The 19,881-nt window shown below is 41.8% G+C and overlaps 1 protein-coding gene across 1 annotated transcript in view; it reads left to right on the forward strand.

The window, feature by feature from the left end:
* Nucleotides 1–19,881, forward strand: part of SFMBT1 (Scm like with four mbt domains 1) — a 73,893-nt gene that overhangs the window by 22,307 nt on the left and 31,705 nt on the right. The window contains exon 2 of the mRNA XM_064156531.1: nt 17,677–17,843. Within this exon, the coding sequence (XP_064012601.1) occupies nt 17,816–17,843 (28 nt within the window). The 5' untranslated portion in view covers nt 17,677–17,815. The remainder of the gene's footprint in view (nt 1–17,676; nt 17,844–19,881) is intronic.

Genomic DNA, 19,881 nt, shown 5'->3' on the forward strand with positions numbered 1-19,881 from the left:
TAGCTGTTAGCACTTTAATTTTTGCTCTTTCCATTGTTGCTCACTTGTTTGTGGAGGCATGGTGCAGATGGAAGAGTTTTTGTGGTGCAGACCCAGGGTCAGCATGGTGTCAACTGTTTCTTCACTGAATCCAAGTGTGGAGGTGAACAAAGTAATTACACAAGTCTTCCTTTTTATGTCAGGATAATTTGAATCAGAAGCTTGAGGCAGCCTAGAGTTTTCACTTCCCTTCACACAATGAAAATCTGAACTCTCCATTTCATCTTAGTCTGAAAGTAAGTGCTAGACTGAAATAAAAATTTCAGAGAGGAAAAGGACAGCTCTGAGAAATTTACATTTATTCCCTTTTTTTCCCTCATACTGATTTCTAAGAGGGAAGCTCCCAATCCTGCTCTTTTTCTCCTCTTCAGAAACCATCCTTTTTGAGTGCTGATGCTTGAGAGCTGAAAGCATGAATTGTGCTGAGCACGTCCCCCGCCTCGTGTGTTGCCCTAAGCCAGCATAAAGCCATGATGCGTACATCCAATTTGGACCAGAAACAGCCAGCAGATTTAGGTTTTTTCCTTTGCAGTAACTGAATTTTATCACAGTAAATGACATCCTGATGAACCAACTTGTAATTAACGTCAGTGAAAATTCAACTCTGTTATTTAAATAATGCGGTCATTTGGGTAGCAGCATGTGTGGGTAGCAGCAGTGAAGATGGTGTGGAAAGTTAAAGATAAAACAGTGAAAGACCATTGAAAGCTTACAATTTAGGAGGCTGTGCAAAAATATTTAGGGTGTTGTATTAATGCAGTAGAGTTCATGGGTGCAGGAAATAGATAAGCTTTTTGGGATGCTGGTCTCAGAGCCTTTGTTCACATCAGAGAGCTGCAGTGTGCTGGATGTGTTTGGCTGAAGTGAAGAATTTCATCCTGAAAGAAGCTGGGTGTGTGGATCTGAGGTGGCTGTTATGTGGGGATGAGCAAGTGGGTTTGTTTGCTGCATTTTGGTGAAGAGTTTGACAGAATGAGACCTGTATAGACAACCTGACATCTTGTCTTCTTTTAAATTTGATTTCTTCCCTACATTCTTTAGATCTAGGAGGTGCTCACTTTCACCCTGAAGGCTCAGGAAGTGGCCTTGTAGGGCAGGAATTTTAAATGTAGAGGAGATTTACTACAACAATGTATTGTAGGTCAGTAAAATAAATGCTAAAATGCCAAAACATTTGATTTGCTTGATCCTCAAATCCATGCAAATCTCGGATCAATTAGTTAATGTTTGTAGCAGAACTTTTGGTTCTGAGGCAACTGAATTTTTTCTAAGTGTTTACTTTTTATTCCTCCTCATGTGTCTCTGGTCCTCAGTGATTGGTTTTACTGACCGCCTGCTTCATCTCTTCCTTCTCTGGCTCCCCCTCTCTTCAGTTTTGTGTGTACCATAGGAAAGAGCCTAACACCCTTCTTGAGGATTTTCTTACCAAACTTAAGCTTTTCAGGCATAATACTTCTTTAATTATGTATGATATAATGCTTCTGTGGTCAAGGATTTGAGTGCTATTTTTTTTTCCATGTAGTTTGAGGAATATTTTGGTGTTTCCACTTTGGAATCCAAGCACTACTTGGCATGAAACAGTGCTCTTTCCAAAGCAGCAGTCAATCTCCATGATGAAAAATGGTGAAGTTACTATTACCACTGAGTAAGTGCATGAAGAAGATAGCATTTAAAATCCCATGATCTGAAAAGAAAAGTAAGGTTCAAACAAGAAGAGTTTATGTTATGTTTTGTGTGTTCTGCCCTTCTGCACCACATTGCCCTGCAAGGGTGCAGGAGGTTGGTTGGGATGCTTTAACATTAACTTTTTTAAAGTAAAATGCTTTCTTAGTACTACCAAGTCCAAAGCTGCCATATAGTCAGGCTTGCTGATGTTAATTTAGCCTTCCAGATTGTGAATGTGTTTTTCTGACCTGATTTGTACAAGCTCATTCTTTGTGGGGCCACCACAAGTTAGTCCTTTTCCCCCTTAGGAGATCCTTACTCCAGTATAAAGGGTTGGCTGTGATGTCTCCTCTCCCTTACCTCCACAGCACTGTTTTCTTCTTCCTGTTTTGATAGCTTGCATTTTAGAGAGCTGCAAGTTAAAATCTTGTTTTGCTTAGCAGGCAAGAAGCCTCAATGCAGTTCACTGCCACTGTAACCTCACTGTGGCTCATCAGTGTCTTCACCTTCCCCTTCCTGTCTTGAGCCTTACACTTTGAGAAAAATAACCTCTCCTCCTACAGCAAAGCCTCCTTTACCTTCACACCAAGAATCAAAATTCATATGGCTCTGGGAATTGGTGGGCACTTCTTCAAGTGCAACATGCCATTCCCCTCTGGAAAAGAAATAGGTTGCAGAGATCATGTACAGGACAAAGCTATGAAGTAAAGTTCTGCAAAATTGAAATTCAGGTGGGGGTTATGCAGATTGCCTTATTTGAATATTTAAATCTTCTGTAGCTTTTTGATGACTGCTTTATCATTGTTTTCCATATATATGCAATGATGCTCATTTACTGCCTTCCCCAATCAGTTACACAGCAAATACCACTGCTATAAATAAAATGTCATTTGCAGGAGACAGAGTTTTGTAAGTTAAATGAGGAAGAAATGTTCCCTTTGAAGAAATGTTAGCTGTGATCAGTTGGTCAGGATTTGCTCTACAGGATTATTAAAAGGAGCAGCTGAATGTGCATTTTCCATTCCCCTTCTTCCCTGAAGAGTGCCATGGGGTTTTATGTAGTATTTCAGAAAGATTGTCCAAAAGGAGAAAAAGTCTCTGGATGTTGTCTCATATTGCTAGCACAGTCCATGTAGTTGCTTGGCTCTCAAAAAGCGGCAGCGCTGCTCATTGCTGTCCTTGGCCGTGCAGTTGCACCCTTCTTTCTGCCATGGCTGCTATCTTAATCCTGCAGTCAGCTGTTTATTCTATTCAATGGAAAACTAATAGCTGTTAGGATTTTTTTGCCCTTGTTCTTTACTTGGGCAGACCATGCTTTGGTTTCTTTGGTGCTTCTGCATTGTCTGCTAAATAATTCACGTATTTCTGTCTAGTTATTCAATATCACTGGCTTTGTTGTTAGCATTTGAGTAGTGTCAGTAAGATCATATTTGTCACCACTGGGGAAAATAGACTTATTTTTGCTGCTACAGTCGTAAACACCAATAGTATCTGACAGATACACCATTTCAGCAGCTCGTACAGCCACACATCACACTGCTGAGCTGCTTCTGATCCTGCTTCCACCTTGCACCTGCAAGAAAATCACATAACCTCTTCTGTAGTTTTATCATTTCTCATGTGGGGGAGAGAGATCCTGCACTGGGATGGTGAAGCTTGTTGAATTCATTTTTAGGTAATTTAGATGAGATTAGTTCAAGGTGATTATACCAAAGATTTGCTAGTTCTTCAGGGACTGTAGCATTTCATCAGTGACACTGGAAGATAGGAGCAGCTTGGGTCAGGATGCATCTCAAAGTGACAGCACTGTAGTTGTTTAAGAGTACCACTACAGGCAACCTCTGAAGCAGGCTGGGTATCACAGTATAGATCTGACTGCCAAATTCAAACTGCAGAGGGCTTTTACTGAACAGTTAGTGGAAAATGGGATGCAGGTTTACCTGCCCTCACCACACAGATTTGTTTTTTCTTGCGCACCTTCTTGGAAGTTGAAATCTACCTTGTCTGGGATTTCTGACTTGAGTTGTCAATAGTTAAATAGCTGAGAGGGAAGGTGAGTATATTTAATAAAAATTGAATTAAAAATTCTTAGATCCACATTTGGAGACTTGAGCAAAGGGACACAGACTTTGAGATACATTCCCTATCATCTCATGTGCTTGGGAGAATTGTGGATTTGGCTTCCCCTCTGTTTTAAGACAGTAGCTTGCAGTCATGTTTTCACTTTTCAGTTATGGAATGCCTGTGAGTAGGAAATCACTGTAGTCCTACCAGGGTCTAACATTAGGGTGCTATACAGGTGGCATGTGTTGAATTGTTGCTTCATCTGGTCTGCCTGAGGAAGGAGAAGAGAACATGTCCTTATGGAAGAAATGAAACCTGCTATTTAATTGTCTGTGCTCCTGGTGTTTCTGTACTGTGCCAGTAGTGGGCTGTGTGAGGAGTGAGTTGTTCACAGGTTGCAGGAGCTGTGAAGAGGAGGAAGTTTTCTTTACTGCTTCTTGGCCCCAAGCTGACTAAGGGCAGGGCATAGTGAGCTCTCCCTGCTGTGAACAGTGAGCAGGAGTAGATGATACCTTCCACGTTCAACTGCTACCAATGTCTGCTCCACCCCATACTGCTGATGCTTTTTCTCCTTGTTTGGTACCATCATGAAATCAGTGATGCTGCACATGAGGCAGCACGTACTTTACTGAGCCCAGGGAGGAGCAGCAGTGGCTGGAAGGAGGAGTGAAGGTGCACCCTAGCTCAGAGCCTGACCTGCGCTGCAGAGCAGAGTGTATGTGCATGCTGCTGGCTCCAAGGAGCGGGTGAGGAGAGGGATGTGCATTTGCTGTGATAGTGCCAGCACCTGCCCTCTGCAGTGCTGCTTGGTAGCGTTCCAGTACTTCTGTGGTAATGAGACGTTGCCTTTCATGGTAATGAAACACTCAGATGAAGCTATGAAAATAAAAACCTGAGGCACAGAAGTCCTGAAAGTGATGCTGCACTCTGAAATGTGGTTTGTGGAGAAAATGGCACAATGGGCCTAGACTCGTGGAAGTTTGTAGTCTCGTTTACTGTCTGAAGTGAGAGTGTCTCATCTGAAATTTAAAAGCTGCTTATTAGCATTTCTGAAAGGAAAGCCTGAGCAGTGATGGTCTGGATGATGAGCTGGCTTTGTAGGGTATGTAAAATGAGTCTTGACTGTGGCTGTCGCTTTTAAAAATCTTCCTTCTGTTCTTCAAATGTATTAACTCCAGCCCTTGAATTTGTTTGGTAGGCTGAGGCTTGCTTCTTGGTAGCAGGTAGCAGAGAGTCCTTGCTAAGCAAAGTGATACTCTGTTACCCTTGCCAAAGACAACTTCAACAACCACAGGCTTTCCCCACTTTATTTCCCTGTCCTGTGATCTGTGCTGGCTACTCAGGAGTAAGTTCATTTCCTCGTAAGGAAATACATGAGTTCCAAGTCTGTTTTTATTCAGCTAAATGTGTTGTGCTGAATACTTGTGATTAAAAACCCTGGCCTGTTTGCTTCTGCAGCTTTTATTTGGTATTATAGGGCGATTTTTAGTGCCACTGCTTGTTAAAATGAGTGTTCTGTTGGACAGCCTTTTGATTCATGGCTCCATCAGTCTGTGTAGACTGTCTGTGTCTTCAGATATCACTGCATGCATAAAACCAAGGATTCTTTTTTTGGTTTGTTTGTTTTTAAAGTTGAAATATTTAAGTGAAATTATAACAAAACTACCAGCTATTTTACATCTTAATTTTCCATTCTAGCCTGCCATTGACTTAACAAGGGAAGAAAACCTGACACCCCGTATCTGTGAAGAAGTATGAATGAAATGCCACTCCCTTTGTTGTCTCCTAGTATCAATGCCTGTATTTTAAAAATAGGAACCTTGCTAGACCAGCAAGGCTATTTTAAAACCTGGATCTAGGAGACTGGATACAGTTTCACAAATGAAAGAGCACCAGTTGAGTTGGAGATGTGTTGTTGTTCATGCCTAATCTGCAGGAAAGTGATATACATAAGAAGATGTAAATAGATGTAGGACCTCACTTTTAAACTTCTTTAGTGGTGAGATGGAGAGTGTCCTTGTTGGGAATAAATGGCCTTTATGTTAAATGGCTTTATTGTGGATTTCAGATGCCTGGAGCTGATGTGAGCCCTCACTGGCTGGCTGTGCCTGAGTTTGTCTCATGGTTCTGTTGGCATTCGAGGGTGTTACTCTTTCTGCACATAGCTTGTGTAGGAGCCCTTCTGAGAAAAGGGGCAATAATATTACCTTTTTCTGTATCGTGTACTATGTCAATGGCATGATGAAGATAACAAGTAGGAGTATGCTTTGATACATTAAAAGCATGATTGGTTTTATTAAAGCATCGTATTTGCAAAGTACCTTCCTTCCCCCTCCACATCATCTGCTTTAATTGTTGTACTGTCTACAGTGGTGACATCCATTAGATGGCTCTCTGGAATAGTAGTTGAATTTAAAGAACTTTCTTGGAAGATAATGCAGGGTTTTTTAACATTTACACGAGGAGTGCTGAGCCAAGTTGAGTGTCCCACTCAGAGTTTTATCAGAGACTTTGCTATAGCATAGGCAGTGAATGTAAGTTGACAGAGATGACTTGTTGGAATACACTGAGCTTCATAGCAGTATTAGGGAGCTATTTATTCTAACCTCATTACATACACTGACCTTCATACCTTTTCTGCAGCACTGGCATACTTCATGCATTGAAATCAGTCTCCAAATCTGGTGTTCTAACAGGAATTTTTGCAGATTTCTCCAGTAATTTTCGTGTTTGGGGCACTTACAGATGAATCTTTGATAATTGCTTAAAATACATGTGCCATGAATGTACTTTTTGGCTTAAAACACTTTTCCCTTGCATAGTGAATAGCTGATACTGTGTCCTTAATTATGTTCATCCATTGGTGTTTTGTCTTCTGCCACTTAGCAGCGGCAATGCTTTTCTTGAGACTATGGCATGGGTGTGGTTTTCTTTTTTCTTTTTTTTTTTTTTCTGGATCTAATAGTTGTTAAGTGCTTATGCAGTCTGCTTTGCCACCCCTAGCTCTCCACAGGTTACTCACTAGAACTCTGTACTGCGCATCTCAAATCTGGCATTGGCTCAGAGTTGTCTCTGTGACACAGTTCAAGCAAGTTCTGTGCTCTTTTTATTTCAAGCCAGGAGAATGAGATCAGTGGTGACTCTGACAAAAAGTTTACTCATTTCACTTAAAGAGTCTAAACCAGGGTACTGTACTTACTGATGTGATTAGTTACTGCTGGGAAGCTGAGAAACGAGATACTTTATTGAGCTGTTTGTGGTGGTGCACCTTTCACCTGAAGGCTGCTCAAACTAACTTTAAAGGGTCCCTTAATCTGAGGGTTGTTGCATTGCTTCTGGCAGTTTGACTCTGGTGTTTCACTTTCTGTGGGGCAGTCATTGGTATCAGGCCATTCTGTCACGGGGCTCCATACTTCAATGTGCTGGGGTTTCAGAAGTGGAAGTAGGAGTCGTTTTCTTTCCATTTGAGTACTCTATTTTATCTCACCGTGAGTTACACTACGCATTACTGGCAGATTATTTACTCATTCCTGCTGCCTGTCTTTATAAGAGGATAAGAAGCTGTCGAGCTCTTGTCTGGACCTTGGGACCAGCAGGAACTTAACATTCTTCCTTCATCTGCTTATCCAACTTACAACTTTAGGTAATTGTATTCATGCTGTAGGATATGTAATAAAAAGTCGACATGAAAGAGCACTTTTGTTCTGCCTGGTTTTCTTCTTTGGGCTGATAACCTGCAATATCCTTCTAGTCTGTGCGCTGTAGAAAGCAGATAGAGAAAGCAGAATAATGCTGGGAGGTGTGTGTTTCAAAAACAAAACCAAACTTGAATGACTTGGCAAAACTTCCACTACCTGAATTTTAAAGAATCTGAGTTCTTAATAGCTTTTTCTATTTGCAACCAGTTATGAATGTGAAGGAACTTTTTGGGACACCATGGTAGATATTGTTCTGCTGTGAAATGAATGCTCTGACTGTCTGATGGCATCTGAATGAGCTGGGAATGGAAGAGGGACTTTTACATTCTCAGCAGGACTTAATGTATAGTCTCATGGAAATTGCTTTACCAGGTGAGTAGCACAGCACAGGTTGTAAAGACAGATCATGTAATTTGTTGGGCTGAACTTGACAATTTCAACATTTATTAACCAGGCTTTCCATATTGAGGTGTGTTGTGTGTGTAACCAGGTATGGCTGGGCGGAAGGTCAAATCTTGGAAGCAACTGGAGTTCAGACAAGGGTTGGGATTGGAAAACTGGCAGGAATTGTCATAACCTAAATGAAAGCAGAATTGTGTCCTGTAGATTGTTGTTTTTTCTGTGATGCACAAGTAGCTGTAACGAAAGGTTGACTTACAGATCCGAGCATTGGTCCCATTTAGTGATAGAAGAGATTGACCTTTTCTCTGGTAAATATTTTAATGCTAATACATTTTCACAGCAACATTTCCACTTCTCGAGACAGAAAGGATTGCCAGGCTGTAACCTTGAACCTGCTGTGAGGTGTTTGTTTGTGTAAGGCCAGCAAGTTGCTGTGTTTAACCTGAGGTGAGTGGCTGGCTGTGTGTCCTGCGGCTGGCCGTGCTGACCCAGCCACCCCATGTGCCGCGCAGGCTGGGCTGCCGCAGATGCGGCTGCTTGGCTGCGGGCAGGGCGAGGGCGCTGCTTGGGGCGCAAGGAGTGTGACCGTGGTGCTGCTCTGGAAGCGCCTTGTACCGACTGTTGTCTGAGTCCCGAAGGTGTCTGTGAATGAAGCAGTGATGACTTCAGTCTGCAAATGACTTCAGGCTCCGCTGGGTGAGTGCGAGCAGAGCCGTGTGTGTGTGCCGGTGTTCTGCCCGCTTCGCTGGTGGGCATTGGGAAAATTGTCGGAAGCAGGATTTGCTTTCAATAAACCCTTGAAATACACCTGTATGATTATTGCAAGGGAGCACAGTGGTGCAGGCAGGCCTTCCCTGCACAGGTGCTTCCAGTCCTGTGGTTACTTTGATTTGGAGGGTGTGGAGCATGTTCCAGACCTATGTGACTTTGTGTAAGGCAGGGTTGCTATTGATGGTTGCGTTTATACCCTTGCCCACGTCTGTCTTTTCTGCCAAGTTCTTGTGGTGTGGTCTTTAAATCCAGTTCTCTTGAGGAGTCTCAGTGTCACTGTTGGAATGGGAGGGATGAATAACTTGGAGTTCTGCTAAAACATTTAATTGAAGTAGTAGGGAAATGGTAGAGTGGAACTGTTGTGAGCAGAGGTGGCCATAAAGGTGTGACAGAGAAATTTTAATAATAGTAAATAATAGACATTTTAATAATAGTGAATGTTAATTCATCAAACTGGTGATCATAGTTCCTGTTGCATTTATATACATATATAATCTTCATGTTCAATGGGATTTGTCCTCAGAGAAGATACGGAAAGTATTCAGATAAGATCGCAGGAATCCTATGCCACATCTTCAGGGCAGCTTCCCTTGCAAGGAGCAGGAGTCAACTGTTAGGACAACCACAATTTTTGTGCTTTCAAGAACAGAGCCTAAATAAGAGTAGAAACTCAGTAGAGAGAGAGATTAGAGTGATTGTAACTTCAGAAATTGTGATTGTTTGTGGAATAATTTCTCATGAAGGATAGTTGAGTGTTGGTTACTACTGTGGTCCTTGGGCAGAATATGACTGTGTAAGGCCAGGTCTGCAGTCAGGGCTGCTGAAGAAGAGTTGGTCACCAGGACAGTGGCCTGTTACAAAGCAACAAAATTATGCAGTCTGACCATAAGAGGTACCTTAGAGGGCTGACAGCAGGTGGTGGTAAATTCAGACTAGATTTTGGTTACAGCTAGCAACTGCAGAAAATGAAATGTGGCAACATACCTGCTCCTGCTCCTCTTATTTTTTTATTACTTTTTTTTAGTTTAAGAATAATAGAGGAAGGTTTTACTTTTGTTTTGAAGCACCCAATATGCTATCAAGATGGCCTGAAGAAAATGTCAGTGGTCATACACAGTAGGGGATAATTCAGTGATCTGTTTGTCTTTGCTAAATTCTTACAGAAACAGGCAAATAAGCTTCTGTTTACAGACCCACTGGTCCTTGTGTGTGTGTAAAAATAACGGTTGAAAGAACTGCAAGTCAGCCAAGGGTTTCTGTTCTGTGTGTTGGACAGGGTAATTCCTTTGGCAGCTGTGATTTTAATGAAATCTGTAGTATTTTTATTACTTTTTTATAGAAGCATCAAACTTTATTTTGCCTGTCTGTCGTCTACTTTCTGAGCCTTGCAGGGCTGTCTTGGAAAGATTTGGAGTGTGCTAACAGCGCTGAGCCAAGCCCTCTGTGGAGATAGTTTCCTTTCTTGCAGAAGCAACTGAAATTGATTTTTTGCTCGTCACAGAATAGCAATTAAAATGACTGGGAAAAATGGAATTGCAGCATAAATTGGAGGTTGTGAGAAATCTTCCACTTTGTCTTTTGTTTGTGGGTACTGGGAAGGCATATGTGTGTGAAACACTTGATCTGTTTATGCAACTGTGAGTTAAAAAATATCTTAAATGTTATCCAGGCTACAAACTGTCAATGACTAAACAGGAAAACACAAAAGTACCAGACAGGTCTTAAACCCTATTTTGACTCTAAATGGCTCATAAAAGCTGGAGCTTGTGTTACGTATGGGACTCTGGAGACCCTTTCTTGAAGGAGAAGGACCTCCCCATCAGGGAGAGTCACAGAGTGATGGGACAGGAGGGAAAGGTATGAAAGTAGATGTGTATAATACTTTGGTTCCTCCCCAAAATAATTAAAATACCCTGTCTGAGAGCTATGCTGTGGGTGTGGAAGAATGGTTAATGGGCAATCAGGGAAGTGCAGATGCAGTTGAATCACAAAACAGGAGAAATGAGAATCTTAGGCCATGTGGCAGGTGAGGCTGACACTGGTTTTGTGCCCACCTTGCTCTTGCACAATGTGAATGGAGTTAAAAAAATCTTTGAGTTGGGCAGCAGAGTACAAGTAAAGCATGATGGCTGTCATGCTCCTGTGGCAGAGAGGCTTTGTGGGCTTTGGTGCTTGGCTTATCTGAGTGTAGCAGAAGTGATCATGCAGACATTTGCTGATCTGTGAATTTTAAACAGTTCTTTACCATCACAGATATTACACTGAATGCTGTTCGGAATAGTTGTTTGCTTTTGCCTCTCTCAGTCCTCATCTCAAGGGTGAGATTTTTTTCCAAGGAGGCAAATATCTGCAGTTGTGCCTTGATGGAGATGGTTGCTGATCTGCTATGGCAGGTAATCAGCTGTATTCTTCCACTGAGCTGGCAGCAGTGTCTAGCCAGTCTCCAGCATTTTCTCCCAAAAGGATATAGCTGTTTTAAGGAAATGTACTGGCCCTGATAAGGGTTGGGTCCTTCTGTACTGTGAGTCCATTGATACAAAAGAAAGAAGGAAACTTGCACTGAGTAGCTTGAAAGTTAATTTTCTCCAGTGGTGTTGATTTTGGATCTGATTGAGGAATTTGCTTACCAAGTATCTTAATTTTTTTTGTGCTGAAAATATTAAGTAAGGGTGCTCCAAACTACTGTGATGCAAAGCTCTCCAGTGTACCATTTCATAAAAATGAGTCACAAAGAATCAAGTACTGCACATTGTAAGTGGACCTAAAATAAAGTTTGCACCTACCCAAATACTTTGTTATGTTGGGTTCTGTTTGTGCTATAGATTTTTTATTTTGTTTAATAAATTCTACTGGAATTTTAAACACTGTAACTTAATTTGTTATCCTAGATGATCGTTTGCAGTTTTTGGTTTTGTTCTCTCGGTGAGGAGTTGGCAGAGACCCATCAGGATGAGTGGAGTCCTGTTGTGTTTAAAGAGGGTGCATATGTGTTTTACAAAGGCCTCATATTCTCAACCTGGCTTACGTGCTAAGGTAAAGGACCCTGCATAACTGCATTTTGGCTCACTCAGATCTGCTTATATGTTGACAGAGTGCCTGGCCTGCAAGTACCCAGTTGAATGCAAATCTTCATTTGAACTCTCCCCTTTTATCCCCTGGAGTCACTGTCTCATTTTGTGGCAGAAGGGGCAGCTGACGCTTACACTCACAATTGACTCTAGGGGTGTCAGACAAGGAAAAGGTTTAAAGAAAGCTTGAAGTTGTCTTTTGCAGGCTGTGGAAATTGCTTATTTCTGCAGTAATGAAAGAGCAGAGGGCAACATCTGGAACTGGCTACAGGTTGTAACTGGAGTTGTGTGGCAGTGTAAGGAGTAAGGCCCGTGAAGGTCTGTGCATCATTCAGAGTTCACCTGCTGCAGCAGCAGCAGGACTTGGCCCTCTGGCCAAAATTGTTGTTCTCGTGCAGCATCATCTGCTCGTGAAGTCTCTCCTTCCAGCTAGTTTTGTCCCAAAACTTCTAAATCTTAACTACAGAGAAGCTTTTATGATGAACATGATCATTAGTAAGATGATTTGGGAATACTGACTGCAAGGATCACAGAGTAAAAATGCATGATGAGGCACGGAACTGACCAGTTATTTCCTATTTATAGCTGTACACTGGGAAAGGGTTCTGCTGCTGGGCACTCATCTGTACTTGGTTTGTACTTCACATTGTTTACTCTGAATGTTTTTTTCAGACAGAATTTGGTAGCAGAGGGCTGCTTTTATCCTGAATTAGTTTTTCTTTCTGAAATGCCAGCAAGAATGTCCACTACAAACACTGGACCTGATTAGAAGATGTACTAAACAGAGCACTGTTTGTGCTACAGCTGTGAGTCCTACACTAAAGAATTGGTTAGAAAAAAATCTTTAGATGAAGTTTGTGTACCATCTCCCCTCATAGGGAACACATAATTAAGTATTTCCTTCAAGTGAAAATCACAGATATGTGTGGGAGTGAACAGAAGGACCAGAACATTTACCCTCTCTCCTCCCACCTGCAGGCTATGGTCCAAGAATAACCACTACTGCTACCTGGTTAGCAGATTTATCTCATTCAGTGGCAGTCATAGGTTCCCAGCATTGAAGAACTCCTTCCCTGCTCTGACAGACCTCTGCAACAGGTTTTCTGCCAGCCTGTGCAGAGCAAAAGATTTCGATTTTGCTGGATGCCTTTACAAGAAGGAATTTGCTGCAACTTGATCCTTTCTGTAGCTTCTTCCCCAGGCCATAGAGGTGTCTCCTGCCCCCACTCTCATGCGCCTTTGTTTTAAAATAATATTAAGCTTCAGACACCAGCTGATTTACTTTAATTCAACATCCAACTTATGTTTGATTTCTTTTCATATTCAAGTGAGCCATCTGGCTTTAATGAACTGTAACAGTTTTTAATGCTGCCTCCAGTTGCTAACATCTGAATATTTCATGTGCTGAAAGCAGGTTTGAAATGCAGAAGTGAGACTGAAGAGTCCAAAGTGTTTCCAAATCAGCTCTGTTCCAGCAGCAGTTGCATTCCCCTCCCCTTGAGATTTATCAAAAGATGATCTTTGGGGTGCCAGACTGTAAGCATCAGCCATGGCGGGTGCTAATTATGAGTACACTCGATTTTTGTGTACATAAAACACCAGAGCTGCATATGAAATCCTGAATAACTACCCAACTTGACTTGGGCAGAATATCAATCAGCTTTACCAGGAGCTGCCAGTATTTGGCATCTTTTAAATAAACAGCCTCTTTGAAGTTTGGGGTCGGTTGTTTTTTTGGGGGAAGGGGCATCTTAAATTATGTTACAACCAAAAATGAAGTTAGTTTTTCATCACTTAGTTTAGTTATAGAAGTTGAGAGCTGGTTCCCATAAACTGAAAATGTTTTAATTGGAATTAAATTCTGATGGCACTTTGCCAGGACTTCACTATCAGAAGCCAGTGGCGTATCCTCAGATTTGCTGGGCTACATGCTTTGTTGGGCACTTTTCACAGCGTTGCCTTTGTGTTGGCGTAGCAGGCTGACAGCTGACAGACTTACAGAAGGCCACTACCAGGAAATATTTTCATTCATGATTAAAAAGTATTTCGTTGGTTAGTTCTTCACAGTGCCAAGTGTCATGCAGGTTGCCAGTGACGTCATCTTCCAGCATTACCTAATAAAGCGTGGAATAAATGGAATCTCAGATGGTGCCTACAGGAGGAAGGCCTTCAGAAAGGGTAGGCTGAGTGCTCTGCTCCGCATTGTCCTGACAGCACTTAAGGAACCAATGGAGATTGTTAGGGATTGGTACCTGTGATTGATTCCTCAGTGACTTAATCTTAGAGACAGAGCTGAGCTGGGAGTTAACTTGTGACCTTGCAGGTATATGCTAAGCATAGTCTTTTTGAGCAGGACAGGAGCAGTTTAGAAAGAACTGCAAAATTCGTCAGCTTGGTTCCCTTCCAGGTGCCTTCCTGAAGCTGTAATGAATAAGGCAGCACTAGTATCTTCCATGCAGTAGATTTTTGTGGTGTTAGGCTACCATAAATAGTAACTCTTAATGATATTTCTTGCTAACCTTAACACTTTTTGTTCTCATGTGTAATGATTTTTTTTAAGTTGGCTGTGGTTTTGATTGTACTTGAGAACTCTCCACTGAGCGCCATTGGTGTAGTTCTGTTCAAGTTGGTTGTTTTCTTTGTGTGTGAATGAATCTACCAGTGTAGTGATGAGAAGTTTCAGCCAGGCTTTTCACTGCTCTACACTGCAGTTCCCTAAAAATCATGCCAAGACCTGTAGCTCAGTCTACAGTACAGCTTTGGCATCTCACTTAGACCTGAAGTGCAACTTGAGTTTACTTTGACTTGTCTCATATTGCCAGTTAGCAAGCCTGGATGTTTCAAAGACATGCTCTGGACATTTGCAGCCTGCTACACAGCATTTTACAATGCAGCCATGGAAACCCTCCACAAAAGGGAATTGCAGCACATTGGGAAGGTTTGGGTTTGCGGGAGGGTTCCATTTATTCTTCCTCTTTTCATTTCTCTCCGGTTTAATGATGAGTCATTCACTTTACATGGGAAGAAGGGAGCCTAAGATACTGCTATCAGCAGGGGCAGTAAACACTGCGCCTTCCGGTCCCCGCCACCGGCATTTGGCCAGTCCTTGTGCCTGGGATTACCAGAGCTGCTGTCTTCTCTGAGCACGCTGAGACATTCCTGAGCAAGTGGGCAGGCTAGCTGGTCGAAGCAGCCACACTCTCACCTGAACTTCCCTATACTAGAACTACTTCTTCAAAATGCTTCCATCGTCAACAAAGAGATAGATTTTCAAAGGGAAAAAAAAAAACAACCAAAAAACATCTCCTTGAGGATTTTTCAGAGCAGTTGTAGTTCACAAGCTGCTTCTTTGACAATACAAATTCAACTGCAGCCTGCCTAAAACTGCCTACGGTCTTGCTACACTTGTGGTGGGATGGAAGGTGCTCTTCAGAGGAGAAGAACTGGGTAGCGTCTTAGTCATTTGTAGTTAGAGCGTGTCCAGTGCACTTACACCTTCGGAAGTGAAAGTGTGGTTGCACCATGAGAAGCAGTATTGGATGGGAAAAATGTCTCATTTCTGACACTCATTCTGAAGTGAGATTTTTGTGTTTCCATCTGCTAGGCAACTTACGCTTCTTACACAATTGTCTGTGCTGTAGCAGGAAAAGAACCCAGCCACACTTAAAATAGGTTGGTTTCTGTAACCCCAAGCCAAACAAAGAACCACCCTCTCACAAACCCTCTCTTAAGGCTTATCAGGTAGGTCTCCATAGACACTGCAGGCATCCAAAACTGGATTTTACAAACCAGGCATTTCAAATGTGTAGAGCTTTCTTTTTTTAAAGCATGTATTTTAGCTGTTATCTTATAAACCCAGATTTTTGGACCTCTGCATTACTTCTGATGTCTTGCTCAAAAGACAGCAGGTGCTTCCCAGATGTTCAATAAGATTGCTAAGGGAATTTGAAGATTATATTTTTATTACAAGAATTTTGAAGGCAATAGTCTTGGGTCTGGGGTCCCCTCATGCCCCATCTCATTGATTTGTATAAAATTGTCAGTCAAAGTGTGATATTAAGAGACACACAACCCAAGCTTTTATTTACTATACAGCTTTGCTTTAGTGGAGGATTTTTTAAAGGAGAAATAATCACAGTGTATTGCCAGTACGGTGAACTGGTGGGCTTGCTTTAGACCTGTCCTTTCTTGGTTTCTACCATTAACAATGAGCCCATGATTTAATTGCTCCTAGGAATAGTTTGAAAGTTGTGGATTCTCACCACAAAATGTTTAGGGTTATTTTGTTTTGACGAATGCTGGAGCAGGAACACCTTCAGCTTACACAACAGTCTATGTGCACATGCCACAGGTGTGTAGTAAAACAGGGGTGTGAAAACCAGCTGGTTTCAGGGCTTTTTTTGACATGTACCATTCTTAGATGTTCTGCAGGGCAGTAGTTTCTGGTTTAGAATAACAGAATAAGATGTTAAAAAGAGTTCAGCCATCTACATTTGCACAGCCTCTGTATTGGTGGTGGGGTTTGTCAAAGCAGATTGCAGCATTTTCTTGCTGTGCTGTCTTCCAAACAATTTGGAGCTCTGTTGGCAGAGATGAGTATGAGTAGAGCAGAGAGGGACTCTGTCCCTTGGTGGTGAAAGTGATGCATAAGATATTTGGTGAATGGAAGGACTCTGTGTTACAGGCTGGGGTTTTATTACTTGCTTGCATTTTCTTGTACCACAGGATTGTAATTTCAGCCTAGTGTAGTTAGGAGCAGTTCTGTGCTGTTGTGCAAGACTGCTTCTCCTTGAGGAACCATTGGCATGGGCGAAGTCAGTATCAATACCAACCATCTTTTAAATATACAGAATGACCAATGGCTGCCTCAAGTATCTTAAAATGTATTTTGTCAGCTAATACACAGTAAAATCAACTGCCATAAAAAACAAAGAAAATTTTAAGACTGGTATAAAGTACTACAAAATGACACTGAAATACAGTCAATATCTTGATCTTCACATGTAGTCTGTTGGATTTTTCCACGTTATATAACAAGCAACATTTTGACAATAAATAATCTCCTACATCATAGTAGAATAGACTCACTGGTGTCTTCAAGTCGCAGAGTCACTGAATTCACCAGGTTGGAAAAGACCTTCGAGATGATGGAGTCAAACCTATCACCTAACATCTCATTAACTCAACCATGGCACTGAGTGCTTCACTGAGTCTCCTTTTAAATGCCTCCAGGGATGGTGACTCCGGCACTTCCCCAGGCAGCCCATTCCAATGTCCAGTCACTCTTTCTGTGAAGGACTTCTTCCTGACCTCCAGCCTAAACCTGACCTGGCACAGCTTCAGGCTGCATCCTCTTGTTCCATCAGTGGGCCTATTAAAGTCATGAAGTCATCCTTGGCCAAACTGTTAAGGATCTACGAAGTTTTAAATGTATACATATATTTAAACTTGCCATATAGGCATGCAAAAGCAGATCTGCAAATTGCCTGAAGGCTTGTGGAGAGCAAATAGGCAAAATACTAGAAAATAGCCTGAGCAGACATTTGTAAGCCTTGTTGTGCTCTTCGTTTGCAAGTGTCAGTTTGGCTTTTTGACTTTAGACATTCACATTGGTCCAGGTAACAGAGGAGCTAGATTCTTATCTCGTCTTGTTCCTGAAGCATGACTTGGTTAGTTCTGTGCTTCTTTAGCCTCGTGCAGGGTTGAAGAAGCTTTGGAGAAGGATGGATTTATTGGGGGACTGAAGAGATGTCAAAAGTCAGCTTTATAATTGACATACATAAAATACGGGTGTTTTTCTAGGATCAGATTGATCTGCAGATGAGGGGCATGGAGTAGTTAAACATAAATGCAGTGAGATGCCCTTGTTTGCTGTAATGTTTTTGGCTTGTTGCTGGAGTAATGTTTTACACATGTCTTTAAAGTACTTAAGATCTACTGGAGATGTTCTTATCAGTTGTTCCTTTCAGGTTTTTTTCAGGATCCCTTCTTGAATGTCCTGATTACCAGCAGAATCAAGGGCAGGAGGCAGCTCATGACCACCAAACCGTGACAGCTCAGATTCCCCTGCTTCTGGCTGCCTGAAATAACCACTGGGCTACTGTGGAGATGAATGGAGAACAGCAGTATGATGCAGGTAATAGTCTGGCTGAGCTCCCTGGCTAACGACTCCCAAAAACCTTGTCGAGTGAGATGGAATGAAGATGAGCACAGTGAATGTTTAACAGTGAAAGTGTCTGGTGCTGAGTGCTGTGTACAAGGAGAAACTCAAATCTCAGTGCTTGTGTCTTAGATTCTGTCTCTGGGGCTTATGTCTGTTATTGTTCTATTTCAAAAGCAGAGTGTATCATTGGCTTAAAGGAGAACAAAATCTGACTCACCTTAGTAATTGCACTCTTAAGAAGCTATGTCTTTCTGCTTTGCGGTACCACTATGACATGGGGTCTCGAAAAGCTCAGTGGCTTTAGTACTACTATTATAAGGCATTTGTCAGTCAGAGTGGTTAATATTATCTTGTTCTGTCCTCGTGTTTATCTTAATATTTTGACAAGGTTGTGCTGCTGGTTTAAAAAGGCAGGTAACTGAAGTTGTTTGCTGCTATTGTCATCTATCCTGTTGTTCTGATATGCCTTGGTGTGCCTGCTTTGATAGGCTTGGGATATCAACTCCTAACCTGCTGTGGAGTGGCATATGATGATAAATTAGCTCAGGTTTTGGTTCACCTTGAAACACCAGCCTGGGGAGAGTGCTGATCTGGGGTGGCTGAGCATACTCTGGGGATTGTATACTCTTAAAGGGTTAGCGACAGTCCATTTTTCTGACTTGCCTATCGTGGTTTGTTCCTTCTCTTTGAAGAGGTCCCAACCTATAGTGTTGGTACAATTCATATAAAATAAATTCTAATTTGGAGTTACCAATGTAAACGATTTGATTAGCATTTTATCTGAGTGCTACTTTGTTTGGTGCTTGTCCAGCAAGCAGCTCTGCTGTTGGTAGGTTTTGTATCTTTACTGTATGGAGATTTAGTTTCTATCAGTGGTGCTGAGGAAATGTTAAACTTCATTTTAATCAGCAGTGCATTTAGCAGAATGCTATCATCTGCTTTATCATGCTGAAGTATGCTTTTTGATTATTAATTATAACCAATCAATCCAGCTGTTGCCAACATTATACCCTTAGATAAGCAACTAAAAGCAGCATGCACAAATATGCAGAATGTCTCCAGGCACATGCCAACAGTTTCCTCTGCTAGCAGAAACTGCTAACTTCTGGCATGTAGTGTCAGGCAGAGAAAAGGCTTTGAGAGACTGAGAACAGGAAGGAGATGTCTACATGGTCTGCAGTGGGGTGTTCACAGACTGCCAGCACGTCCCTCTGTACTCAAGCCTTTATTGCCATTTTTCCGTCTTCCATAAAACATACCAGAGATTGTCCAGAGGTCACACCTCTCTCTGCTTTTGGAATAGCTAGGAAGGGTTTGATACTGCCTTGAAGAGTACTCAACAGCTATTTTCCTGAGCATCCTTTTTTGTGCCTGATTTGAGTATGAGTGGCTGTGAAAAGCAAACAGCAATTGAGGAGAGCTTTTCTTGCTTAATTCCAAGATAGCTTCCAACAAGTGCCACCCATGTAAGTGCAAGTAAGCACAGTGGTTTTGTTGTGCCCTCTAGGAATATTTCCCAAAGTGCTTTTGAGTTAGACCAGTCCCAACCACTACTGGGTTATTCCTTTCATATTCTTTTAATTTCCTTACTTTTAGCAGATTTTGGAGATTCTCCTGTGTCTCTGGTGTCTGCAGACAGGCTTTCTGCCTACAAGAACCTAGACAGTTGTCAAGGTTATTGGTTGTGATACACTCCTGCACTATGAGGGGAAAAGACAACTTTCATTCTTGTCACAGACTTTTTCAGCTGCTGAAATTCCAACCTGCCTTTATTTATTCATGGCCTTGCAGCTGGTATAGATGGAAAATATTAACTGTTATTAAAATGAGATAGAAATATATCTAAGATTCAGGGTGAGAGACCTTTAGGTTAGGCTTAATTGAAGGTCTTGCACACTTCAGTGTGATGTACTTCAGTGTCCAATATGACAGTCTTCAACTAAATCACATTAAAGATGCATGAAAATTATTTACAGTGAGAATTTAACTCCAATCCAAAGATTGGAACAGT

The sequence above is a fragment of the Pogoniulus pusillus genome, chromosome 16 (genome assembly GCF_015220805.1).
Source record: "Pogoniulus pusillus isolate bPogPus1 chromosome 16, bPogPus1.pri, whole genome shotgun sequence".
Lineage (NCBI taxonomy): Eukaryota > Metazoa > Chordata > Aves > Piciformes > Lybiidae > Pogoniulus > Pogoniulus pusillus.